The 12,680-nt window shown below is 48.4% G+C and overlaps 1 protein-coding gene and 1 long non-coding RNA gene across 3 annotated transcripts in view; one reads left to right on the top strand and one right to left on the bottom strand.

Moving 5' to 3' along the window:
- Window positions 1-12,680, top strand: part of LOC138527558 (uncharacterized) — a 167,848-nt gene that overhangs the window by 38,218 nt on the left and 116,950 nt on the right. The window lies entirely within an intron of this gene.
- SPTBN5 (spectrin beta, non-erythrocytic 5) overlaps window positions 1-12,680 on the bottom strand; it is a 1,050,196-nt gene that overhangs the window by 35,816 nt on the left and 1,001,700 nt on the right. For both annotated transcript variants that reach the window (XM_069638812.1, XM_069638811.1), the window contains exon 63: window positions 4,062-4,147. In XM_069638812.1, coding sequence (XP_069494913.1) covers window positions 4,062-4,147 — 86 coding nt within the window. The remainder of the gene's footprint in view (window positions 1-4,061; window positions 4,148-12,680) is intronic.

Here is a 12,680-nt window from a genome sequence, read left to right on the forward strand (position 1 = left end):
GGTCCAACCTGATAGATGCCCCAGTGAACAATGCACAAAGATTTAAACGTAATCCGCTGCTGCACTGGAAGCCAGTGCAAATGACGCAGTACTGGACTGATATGGGCACCATAGGGGGTGCCAGTAGTAATGCGGGTGGCTAGATTTCGGAGTAGTTGTAGGCAGCGAATCAAGCCCGCCGGCTCTGCCAAAAAAAGAGCATTACACTAGTCTATCCTACTTGAGACCAGTACGGCCGCCACCGGGGGTGCAATTGGGCAGGAAGAAAGGGCAGGACATTGCAGAGAACTCGGCACAAAAAATGACCAGACTGGCATACTGCGCTAACCTATGCCGCCACAGAGGGAGACGAAGACAGGTAGACCCCCAGGTTATTCACCACCTTGACCGGAATGTGAAGAGAGCCCAGAGAAGTAGGCCAGAAGGAGGAGGACCATGATTCAAACGTGGCTGAAGATTCCACCAGCAGGACCTCTGTCTTTTCCCTGTTTAACTTGAGCCAGTTGGTTCACATCCATTCCCCCTCGGCCAAAAGGTAGTCATACAAGCAAGACGACGCCCTGGTCCAGATCTAAATGGACCAGGATTTGCGTGTCGTCTGCGTAAGAATAGCACCTAAAGCTGTGGGAGCAGATAAGGGCAATCAGGGAACAGATATAGATGTTAAAGAACATCATGGACAAGGCGGAACCCTGGGGGAACCCACAGAACAGAGAATGAACAGAGGACAGAAAATGAGGGAGAGAAACAGACTGGACTCGACCGGTCAGAAAGGAGGTGAACCAGGCCAGCACAGGGCCTGAGATCACTAAAGCCACCAGCCTAGAGAGGAGGAGGGGGTGACCCACAGTATAGAAAGCCGCTGACAGATCAGGTAAAATCAGGGCTCCCACTCCACCACTGTCAGCCAGCATGACAAGGTCATCCATAACAGAGACTAAGACACTCTCCATACCCCTTCCCAGCCGAAAGCCAGACTGAAAAGGGTTGAGAATTATAGATGACTCCAAGAAGGAAGAAAGGAGAGGGGAGATCAAAGCTTCAAGAAGCTTCATAGAAAATGGAAGTAAAGAAATGGGAGAGAAATTAGACAACATAGAGGCATCCAAGGATGGCTTTTTAAGTAGAGGGACTACAATGTCTTGTTTTAACCCAGCTGGTATAAGCCCACAACTGCGAGAGAGGGTCACCGCCTGGGTAACTAACAGAATAATCCTAGGCAGGAGATCCTGCAAAACAGATACACGAATAGGGTCCGAAGGAGCTGCCGATTTAACACGTGAAATGACATATAAGACAGTCTCATCAGAGAACACCGGAAAGGAGTCCTAGCTAGCCGTGGCTGGCAAGCTGATGTCAATCACTGGTGTCACAGACTGAGAGGACTCAATATTATCACAAATGTTAGTGATTTTCGAATGGAAAAAGTCTGCCAATGCATTGCAATGGGACTGAGATGGCACGGCCGTTGGGAGAAAGCGAGAGGTAGAAGAAAAGGATTTCACAATGGAAAAGAGCTCCATAGACTGATTAAGGGCATCTTTTACACTGTTTGTAAAAAAAAAACAACTGTTTAGTAGTCTTAATCAGGAGAAGATATTTTCTAGATAGAGAGGAAAATATGGCTTTGTCAGTCAATTTATATGATAAGCGCCATTTACACTTGGCTTGATGAACACCAAGCTTTGCAGCTCTCAGGTCCTCAGAAAACCAAGGTTGAGAAGGACGACCACGAACCTTTGCAGGCTCCAATGGAGCAAAGTGGTCAGCAGCTTGCAACAAATATAGATACGGAGTGGATAAATCAACAGCACTCTCTGCACCGCAACTTGCCATAACAGTAGAAGCAACATGAGACATATTCACAGTACGCCAATTCCTCATGAGAGTAGGGCGCTTAACGGCAGGTAGCAACCGAGTCATGAGAGGAATCATAAAAGAGACCAAAAAATTGTCTGTCCAAATGAGTGGCATAACAGCAGAAACCATTACACCTGGGCAGATCCAGGATACCACCCAACTGATGGGTGGGTTCCGTGATATATTGTTTGAACCCAAGATCTAAAAAACTGTCGAGAAATTGTTCACAAGATGGAGCTAATGGTAGGTTAGCCCTAATATTAAAAACACCTTAGATAATAAGATTGGAGTAGCTTAACTGCAGTGAAGCTGCCATTTCCAAAAATGACTGTAAAAAAAGGAAGTAAGTCCCTGGAAGACGGTAGATTAAAAAGAGGTGAACCGACTGTGATGTAAATAGTGTCACATTAACTAATAGTGACTCCATCGCCAGCACATGAGGCAAACGTACCAAACTAATTTTTAATGTAGATTTATCAATAATGGCCACCCCTACTCCCGGGTGAGCCGCGACTCTATTTACATGCAAAATCTTAGGTCCACCCGCTAAAACATGTGGAAACAAAGGGGCAGAAGATTCGGTAAACCATGTTTCAGTAGTACTTAGTACATGGAGCTCACCTGCCGAAAGTAAATCATGGATATAATTATAATGTGCCACCATAGACCGGGCATTAACTAATTTAACCCTTAGGACTGGGCTAGAAATGTCTGAACCTGGCCTAAAATTTGGAGGGGCCAAAAGAAAACCAGTTAGTAACACCGCATTTACAGGCGCCAAGGCAGGCCACGCGGGCCCTTCCGGAAACCCAGAAGGGCTTAACTTTGGCACAACTTCGGCGCCCATCAGGCACACCCGCTGCGCCTGACTGCTGCGCTGTCTGAGAGAATGGCGCATAAGTGTCGTCTCGGGATTCACGTGACCGCGTTTGTGAGGGCAGGCAGAGAAAGACTCTGCTGGAGCGGCGTGTGAAAAAAGACTACACCCCACCAGATACACCAAGGCACAATTAGCCTAATAAATTCACTTTGCTTCTGCAAAATTCACTTTGTCAGACAAGCAGCATATGGGAAATTTAGGGAAAGGCGAACATGCACTCAAAAATGTTAAATGAGCATTTATAAAATCAGGCAATTTGAAATAGTAGTGAGTAGCGCTTTCCGCGGCAATAGCTCATGTACCAAATGATGTGAACTGGCTACAATACTAACACCCTTTTTCATGTGATATGTATTAGAAGATTCTATATTTATGAACCGAGTGATGCCGGGGAATATTCAAATCATGCACAGGTATGAAAGATCCTATGCTGGACAAGTAAAGTCAATTGGACATAGCTTTGGTGTTAGCTGGAAGTAGATATTGGGCCTCATTACGACCCAGGCGGTAAGGGTTTTACGGCGGCGTTAACAGCGCCGACCCTTACCGCCTGAGTACGAGGTCCCTTAGCGCCATGGCGGACTTAACACCTGCTTTTAGCAGGTGTTAAAATCCATGGCGCTAAGGGACCATGGAGTTAATTACGCCACCGTAATTTACGGTGGCGTAATTAACGCCTTCCCCACTCCCATTATGCCCTATGGGGCAAAAATGGGAATGGGGAAGGGTAAATGGGGATTGGGGACTTACCGCCCCGCCAAGGTCGGAATGGGGCGGTAAGTCCGCCAACCACCATGGCGTAAACGTAGTTTACGCCATGGTGGTAAAGTCACGGCCCAGGCGGTAACTTACCGCCTGGGTCGTAATGAGGCCCATTGACTATGTAAATGTCCACTACTTTAGTTTAGCCACATCTGAAAAATGAAAACTTTCTTACTTTCAATTGTCACTTAAAGGGTATTATTCGGAGGAATAGAAGGTGATTTTTTTTTGCATCATAACCTAACGACTCACATCAACGTCATTTTGCTGTCAAGAAGATAACCTATTTCGCCCCCTTGCCCCAACGAATTAGCAGGCTGAATCCAGCAGCTGGATAGCACTGCAGCAATGTATCATTGTGTCTTCGTTTTAATGGATTAGGCCTCTGGTGTGTTTTATCTGATGCAGAGGGAGGCCAATATGTAGTTCATTGGGAATGATTGGTTCGGTTTAGCTGAACAAAGCAGGGGTACCGAGGTGCATTAATTTGAAGTGTATTCATTTTATTCCAAGATGGAGAATACCCAAGACTCCTTCCAAAGGTCTGCATGCAACTTACCATCATTGCCATGAAGAGCCTGAATCCAAATGTCCCTTTTCTTTGCAGAGGGTGCAGAGAAGAGGTACTCTGCGCCGTCGGCCAATCTACAATCAATTGAATGTGAAACAGAATCAATAAAATGTATAGAACAACTAGCATCATATTTTACACATGAGGGCACCTACCATGGATGTTGATAATACAGATATTATTAGAAACCAGGGCGGGGTGCACAGCCAATCAGGTTCCGCGGATCGCATGCTGAAACCTCTGATCTCAGTCCGCATTCCACAGAAGCCGCAGGCTGCCTCCGCCACCCTTCATCACCATCTTTACACCCCACCCTCCAGTTTCTTTTTAAAAAATTATTCCCGTCCCCCCTCCCTAACCAACTGACCTGATTGTTGCTGCGGCGGCGCCCACCGCCACCGCAGCAGCTTCACATCACGCTTGTCTGGCCACCATGGTTATGGAAGATGGGCTCTATATGGAGCCCCGCCTTCTACAACCATGGTGGTCATCTTATTTTATTTTTATTTATTTATTGTTCACTTATTAGGCACTTATACAGTAGGTAAAATATTGTTTCAAAGCGCCTACAGGGCAAAGGGAGGGAACACGGGAGTGAAACACATTTTAAAACACAATATTTAAAAAGCAGTGGAGGAAAAAGGAAAAAGGGACGAACCTACTATGCCTTGTGAGCATTCAGAACCTGAAAGTGCAGCAAGGAAGAGGGCAGAGCGGGTAAGTGCTGGGGTGTCTGAGCATATGGTGAGTGCTAGGCGGCCAGGAGCTGCGTTAGGTGTGAGTGCAAAATTTCCAAGGCGGCGGATGTGCCAAGGTAAGTGCTGAGGGTGGACAGGAGCAGGGGCAACTGGGCGTGGGAGGCCAGGAGCCCCGAGGATGCATAAGGGCCCAGGCACCAATCACAGCAACTGTGAGATTAGCAGAGGAGAAAAGAAGGGAAGGAGGAGGTAAAGAGGAATGTCTTGAGGAGCTTTTGGAATTTAAGAAATTCCTGCACAAGACGCAGAGGGAGGGGGATTCTGTTCCATAGGAGGGAGCCATCTGAGGAAAGCGATCAACCACCTACCCTCTGTTTGGCAAAATGCTTTGCACACAATGAGTTGGTGCCAGAGGAATGTAGTGGTCTTGAAGGAGAATATTTAGTAAGATAAAGTTGAAGATTGTGAGGTCCCGGACCCAGATAGCATTGTGGATGATGCAGAGGGATTTGAATTTGATCTGTGCAGCAACCGGGAGCCAGTGAAGACTTTTTAGGGCAGGAGAGATGCGGTCCCTGGGCTTAAGGCCAAGGATAAGTCTTACTGCCCTGGATTAGCTGGAGGGGTCGCAGAGAGGAAGAAGGTAGATTCAGGAAGGAGGCTATTGCAAATGTCAAGCCTAGAGAGAACCAGGGATCGGGTAACATTGAGCCTCTGGGGGAAAGTGAGAAAAGGGAGAATTCCTTTTAGAAGGAAGAGCTGAAAGTGGGAATTCTTGGCAATGTCCTGAGTTTGAGTGGGGAAGGAGAGAGAGGAGTCGAAGATGACTCCAAGGTTTCTGGCTTCAGAAGAAGGAGCAGGGGGAGAGGCCAGAGAGGAAGGTCAGAGTGAAGGGAAGGAGCGGGGAGCAGGGCTCCTGGTGAGGAGGATCTCAGTTTTACAGGAATTGAGTCAGAGATCGTTGGAGGTGCACCAGGACTGGATGGCAGACAGGCAGTCAGGGATGATGGAAGGTGCAATAGGGTCAGCAGGAAGTTTGAAAAAGAGTTGTGTGTCGTCTGCATAACACTGGAAGTTTGGGGAAAAGGAGGAGATCAGGCGTCCAAGTGAAACACTTATGTATAGGCACGTTATAAGTGCCATATCATATCAAGCAGAGCAAGTGTTAAAGAGCAAAGTGAGAGGATAGAACCCTGGGGGACAACACCGTTGGAAAAGGAAGTAGGAGAGTAGAAAGTGACCAGGATGGCTTGAGAAGAGCAGTCAGTTAGGAAGGATGCCAGCCAGTCCAGTGCTTGTTCCGAGATACCAAGGGTATCATGGAGTCTTGGTATGAGGATGGAATGGTTGACTGTGTCAAAGGCAGAGGAGAGGTCAAGAAGGATGAGGACAGCTGCAGAGTTGGAATTCAGAGATGCAAGCAGCTCTTCACGGGTGTTCAGAAGTGCAGTTTCCATGCCTCTGGATGCTCGGAATACAGATTGATGGTCGAAGAGTCCACCAACAAGTTTGGTGTGTGAGTTGAGTTGGGGCAGTGCCAGCTTCTCCAGCAGCTTCCCCAGGAAGGGGGTGATGGAAATAGGCCGGTAGTTTGTAAGACAGGTAGGGTCTGCTGAAGGTTTTTTCAGGAGGCCGCGCACAAAGGGAGTGCTTACGGGAGGAGGGGAAAGATCCAGTGGCAAAAGAATGATTGCAGAAGTCTGCGAGTGCAGGGGCAAGAGATCCAATGTTATCCTTGATGGTTCTGGATGAGCAAGGGGAAACCTGTTTAGAAGAGACCTTCATGGAGTGGACAACTCTGGTAACTACTTCTGGTGTGACAGGGCAGGGTGTCCGGTCAAAGGTTCGAATCCAAAAGGATGGAACGCAAAAGGGTCAAGTCAATAGGACCTAAAACGAAAGGGTGGATTTTTTTTTTAAATATATATATTTTTTTGCTTTCCGTATAGGAAAAAAAGTGGTTTTTACCACAAAAAAGGGGGTTTGTGGCGGGGACCCCACCCCAAAGAAAAACAAAAAGAAAAAAAACGAAATTCAACCCTTTTGTTTTTGGTCCTTTTGATTCGACCCTTGTGTCATTCGATCCTTTTGATTCGATACTTTGACCTATAACCACAGGGGAGAAGGAGGAGGGGGAGGAAGGAGCAGGGTGAGGGGCCAAGAGAGACAAGGGGGTGTGAGATGGGTTGGGAGGGTGAATAACAAGGGTGTTCAGAATGTCCTGTGTTTTGGTGGTGAAGTGAGTGGCTAGTGCATTGCAGAGGGCCTAGGAAGGAGGAGGAGAGCAGGAGAATAGATCTTGAAGTGTTCAGCCATGTTGTCGGATGCAGAGGAAATCTGTGCCTGTATGTGGGATATTTTCTTGACATGGATGGAGAGTCTGTGGAGCAGACAGCAGGCCAGTTTGTCAGAGAATGAGCCTGAGGTTTGCCACTTCTGCAAGTTCAGAGTCACACCAGGTGTTACGCTTAGAGGTCGGTTTCAGGCAGATCCTCATAACTGGGGCAAGAATGTCAATAGTTGGTGATGGACACATGGAGATTGCTGAGAGCAGAGTCAGAGGTAGAATTTGAGGTGGGGGGCAAGGGGGATGACGGTAGAAGTGAAGGCAGCAGCTGACACTCGTTTCATCGGGCGGATGTTAGTGTACAAGATTTGCAGGGCTTTAGGGTATGATGTTGGGTAGAAGGGCGTGATACACCAATCAGAGGAGGAGGGATAGAGAGAGTAGTAGGGGGAGATGCAGGAGAAGGAAGTTAATGAGAGACAGCAGGATGCAGTCAAAGAGAGTGAGGTTGGGTTGAGGACCCGGAACTAGGCTAGTGCCTGTGTGATAGACATTACAGAAGCAACGTGAAAATGAGAAGCCGGCCAAGAGGACTTCCCACTTGGTGCCACCATTAATGGTAGAGGAAGTGGAAGGGGTCTATATATCTGGAGAGGGGACAGAGAAGAGGATACCAGTGAAGACCTCTCTGGAAGAGGTGCTGACATAGGTGTCTGCAATGGGAAGGCCAGGGTTTGCATTCAAGATGTCTTTTCTGTGCTTTTATTTCCACTTTGTTTTTTATTAAGCATTTTAACAGATACAAAAGTCATCAGAGAATCCCTGGTATCAACCATTCAGAACACAGAACAAAAATGTTGGTCTTTGAATTCCCCCTCAGCATTGCCTCCACCGCCTTCGGAAAGGCGCTCTCGTAAGGGTCCGGGGCTAGTGTGCCCAGGAGGAGCTCCAGGGGGTGCAAGGAGGGTGCTGTGCCCACAATCTTCTTAATCCAACTCAAAAGCTCGGACCAGTAAATCTGGGCCGACGAACACTCCAACAACATGTGGTACCAGGTTCCACGTTGTGTGCATTCCCTAGTGCAGAGAGGGGACGTCCCCCCAAACATCTTAGAGAGCCTAGCTGGGGGGAGATGCCAGGTGTGTAACATCTTGAAATTGTGCTCCATGCCTGATGTATACAGCTACCCAGAGAAGAGAGTCCTAAAAATCGCTCCCATGTTGCCTCCCCAAGAACCAACCCCATCCTTTCCTCCCACAGGCGTCTGAAGGATTATCTGCCCTTTAGGTTTGCTATAACTAGAATTCTGTAGATCTTAGAGAGGGAGCCCTTCCTTGTGGTAGATTCCACCATAATTTTCTCAAAGGGTTTGAGGGGACGGGCCAACTCAACGCACCACTTAGGGTGAGAAAAGATCCTTTTCAGGCCTAAGTATTCGAATACCGTGTGCCAGCTGTCCCCCATAGCTTCAGTCAGCTGTTGATATTCAATGAAAGCATTCTGGTGGAACTGTTGAGCGGCTCTCTCCAGGCCCACATTAGACCAAGACTGGGTGTCTCGTAAGCTCTTGGAGCCTAGATTGAAGGGGGGGGGCACTGAGAGGTTAAGGGGGACATCCAGGAGCACAGAATTGTATTTTCCTTGTCATTTTTCCAGGAGGCCCACAGCACGGCCAATGTCGGGTGTGTCCTGAGGCGGACAGGGAGGGTCTTAATAGGGGCCCACAGGAGATCTCTGACCTTTTTAGGATGGGCGTGGTTGTCCTCGATATTGGTCCAATAAGTGCCCATGTCATCTCTCATATGCTCCAACATTACCCTGAGCTGGGCTGCCTTGTGTTATAGCCTAAAGTCAGGAAGTCCAAAACCGCCAAATGATTTCGGTAAGGTCAAGGTCGAGTGCTTAAATCTTGGCTTTTTACCACCCCAGATGAAGTGCTGGACCCGGGCATGCAGTGTCGTAAAAAAAAGCCCCAGGAATGATAATGTGGAGAGCCGAGAAAAGGTAAAGGAGACAGGGCAAAAAATATTCTTTTTGACCGTGACCATGCAGCCAAACCACGAGAGCGTGAGAGGGGCCCACCGTAGGAGATCTCTGCTTAGTTTGAACAGGATCGGGGAGAAATTTGATTCAAATAGGGCTCCTAGGTCCCTAGTGAGGGATACCCCCAAGTATGGGGTGGCCTTACGTTCAAGTCTCATTCCCTTCCATTTTTTTCCCCCTAGTTTTGTGGTTCCTATCCCCCATAGGAATTACACATGACTTAGAAATGTTGAACTTAAGTCCGTAAAAGACTCCAAAGGTGTGAATTAAATCTAGAAGGCGTGAGAGGGAGTCGCAGAGATTGGTCAAGTAAGCCAGGATGTCATTGGCGAAGAGTGATAGGTTAAAATCATAGTCACCACAACGAACTCCAGCGATTTTGTGGTCTAGCCTGATGGCAATGGCCAAGGGCTCCATCACCAAGGCGTATAGGAGGGGAGAGATAGGGCACCCCTGTCGGGTACCTCTAGAGAGGCAGAGGAATGCCGAAACAGCACGATTTACTGAAACCCTTGCTGATGGGCCATTATACAATGTTGAGATCCACCCTCAGCAGTTGTCTTCCAGACCCATCCTTTGGAGGACCTTGCCTATGTAAGGCCATTCGACCCGGTCAAAGGCCTTTTCCAAGTCCAACGAGAGGAGATAAGCCTCTGAGTCATGATCTGAGGCTTCGTGCATGAGGTCCAGGGTCTTTCTCACATTATCTGTGGCTTGCCTGCCGGGGATGAAACCGAGCTGATCACTGTGTACCAGGGAGGGGAGATGTTTAGCTGGCCTATTGGCGAGGAGCGTGACCAGGATCTTGACATAGGTGTTAAGAAGGGAAATGGGGTGATAGGATTGGCATTGAGTAGGGTCTTTTCCCTCTTTATGAATTACCACAATGAGGGCCGACATCTTGGAATGAGGGAGGGAACTTGTTTCAAGGGCAGCGTTGAACATTTTGGACATAAACGGGGCCAAGGTGGAGCGGAATGACTTGTAGAAGCGGACGGTGAAGCCATCATCCCCCGAGTAGTGCCTCCTTTCAGGGTGCTTATGGTATCTCTTATCTCCTGAGGGGTAATGGGGAGTTCAGGAGGGTCGGCTTTCCCTGGAGGGAGGTGGGGAATGGGTAAGGAATTTAGAAAGAGGTCAGCATCCCCAGAGTATTCTGACGTGTATAGACGTTCGTAGTACTGGCGGAACTGTTCAGCTATCGAGGGATCACTGATGCATTTCTCTCCTTCCGGGGACTGGAGAGAGTCCACTCTCCTGTTCTTCCCAAGCTCTGTCAGCCTCCAGGCTAGGATCTTATCTGCCTTCTCCCCTTTTTCCATATACCTTTGTTTAAGAAAGGCAAGTTTCCTTTCCGTCTGGCCCACTAGAAGAACTGCGAGTTTTGACATAAGCTGTTGAAGCTCCACCCATTTGCCCGGGAACATTTGGGATTTTAATTCCCCCCCCTGGCTGGATAGCAGCTATCTTCTCCCTTAACCGTTTCTTCTCGCTTTCTCTTTCTCTCTTCCTCCTCGTGCCCATTCCCATGACGACACCCCAGATTGTAGCCTTGAACGCGTCCCAAACTCCCATTATGCCCACTTCCCCATTATCGTTAATTGCAAAGTACTCTTTTATGGTGGTCAAGTGGGTTTGGGAGAACTCTTTATCCTGCAACAGGCGGTTGTTACTTACATGACCAACGTGATCTATCAGGGGGGCGGAGGAACTCCTATACGAGTTGGTGCCCACCAAAAAACAATCTATCCTGGAGAAGGTTGCATGGGGTCTGGAGAAAAATGTAAAAAATGGGTCATGACCCTGTTGTGCCGTGTGTGAATCAGACAAACCTTGCTCCTCATTGACCCTTTGGAACGCGGCAGCCATCCTTCTCTGCCTGTGGGTGTCTGTGTGTGGGTTTGCCGACCTTCTGTCGCTCTCGGGTTTAAGAACCATGTTAAAGTCACCACCCACCAACAGGGTGCCCTCCGTAAAGGCCATGATTTTCGATTTTATTTCTTCCCAGAAGTGGCTTTGGGCCTCGTTTGGGGCATATATAGAAACTGCTGTTACCTTACTGCCTCTCACCTCCCCTTAATCATAATATAGCACCCTTCAGGGTCAGTGTGCTGGGCTTTCAGCGAAAAATGGACCTTGGCAGATACTAGGAGCGCAACACCTCGTTTTTTTTGCTATGTATGAGGCATGGAATGTGTGCTGTATGGACTTAGCCATAAGCATCGGTTCTTTCCCCTTTACCCAGTGGGTCTCCTGGAGGAAGAGGAAGTGTAACTGGAGCCTGTTGAATTCTCTAATCACTACCGATCTTTTATTAGGTGAGTTTAGCACGCGTACATTTAATGACCCCAACATCAGCTTGTGATTTGTGTCATCCATCGGGGGGTGGGGGGGGTGAGAGTCTCCTGGGAATCCGCTCAGTGGGCACAAAGTAACCATCACTCCTTCCTTGCCTCCATGAACATTGACTACATATAGAGGAGCCTGTACCCATACAGAACCATTCATCGCTTGGTAGTAGAAAAACAGAATAGCTAAGAACAAACCAAAACAAAACTCCCCACAACCCTCCCTGCCCCCCCGAGCGCCTGGACTATCTGCGACACGAGAATTGCTGCTAGGCCAGGCCACCAGTGCCTACCTCCTCCAGGCTTTCAAACCCATCATGCGATTTCTAAGAGCCCCCCCGCCCTCGCCCCTCTAACTGGTAAGTCAGACATTATCATTCGCCCCCCCACTTCCTGGAAGGGGCCAGAAAAATAAGAAAGAAAAAGAAACATCTTCATATCCTCAGCATGAGAAACACGCATAAACAAAATCTGAAGGACCCCACAGTGGAGTCTCTGCCGTACAATTAAGGGCCGTAGTTCTCCAACCCTGCTAGGTATTGCCAGCCGAGATGAGGAACCCATCAGTCATTGGAGGATCTGGGGGAGGCCTGGGCGACTCTTCTGAACTTTCTGTTACCCCGAACCCTGCATCTCTCGGTGAAGTCTTTGGCTTTTTGGGGTCTGCTTAGCTCTTTTCCCTGTCAGCTTGCGCCGATTCCGTGGAGGGGTCACGCAGAAGCTCCTGGGACACTCTATGTATATCATCCTCCGTGACCAGGGCATACTCATAGCCCTCAAGTTCAAACGAAAGGGAGAAGGGGTATCCCCACCTGTATCTAACCCCCTCAGATTGCAGCATTTTTGTCAGGGGGGCACAATGCCAGCATCTTGAAGGGTAAAGGCTGACAAGTCTTGGTAGATCGAGATTTGCACACTTTCCCAGCTTATCAGACCCTTCCTCCGTGCGAGTTCCAGGATCTTGCTCTTCTCAGAGAAATAGTGAAACCTCACCAGAACAGATCTGGGACCTCTGCTAGAGGACCCCGGCCTGTGCGCCCTGTCAATCGTTGGTTCACTGGTATTGCCTTTGTCAAAGAGTTTCCTGATTACAGCATTGACCGCTTTGATGATGTCCATCTGAGTCTCGCCCTCTTGCTTCGGAAAGCCTAGGAATCGTAGGTTACAGAAGCGCTCCCTGTTTTCTAAGTCATCAAGCTTTAGAGTGCCCTTCTCCTCTCACCTTTCTAGT

The sequence above is a fragment of the Ambystoma mexicanum genome, chromosome 14 (genome assembly GCF_040938575.1).
Source record: "Ambystoma mexicanum isolate Mex_15411 chromosome 14, UKY_AmexF1_1, whole genome shotgun sequence".
Lineage (NCBI taxonomy): Eukaryota > Metazoa > Chordata > Amphibia > Caudata > Ambystomatidae > Ambystoma > Ambystoma mexicanum.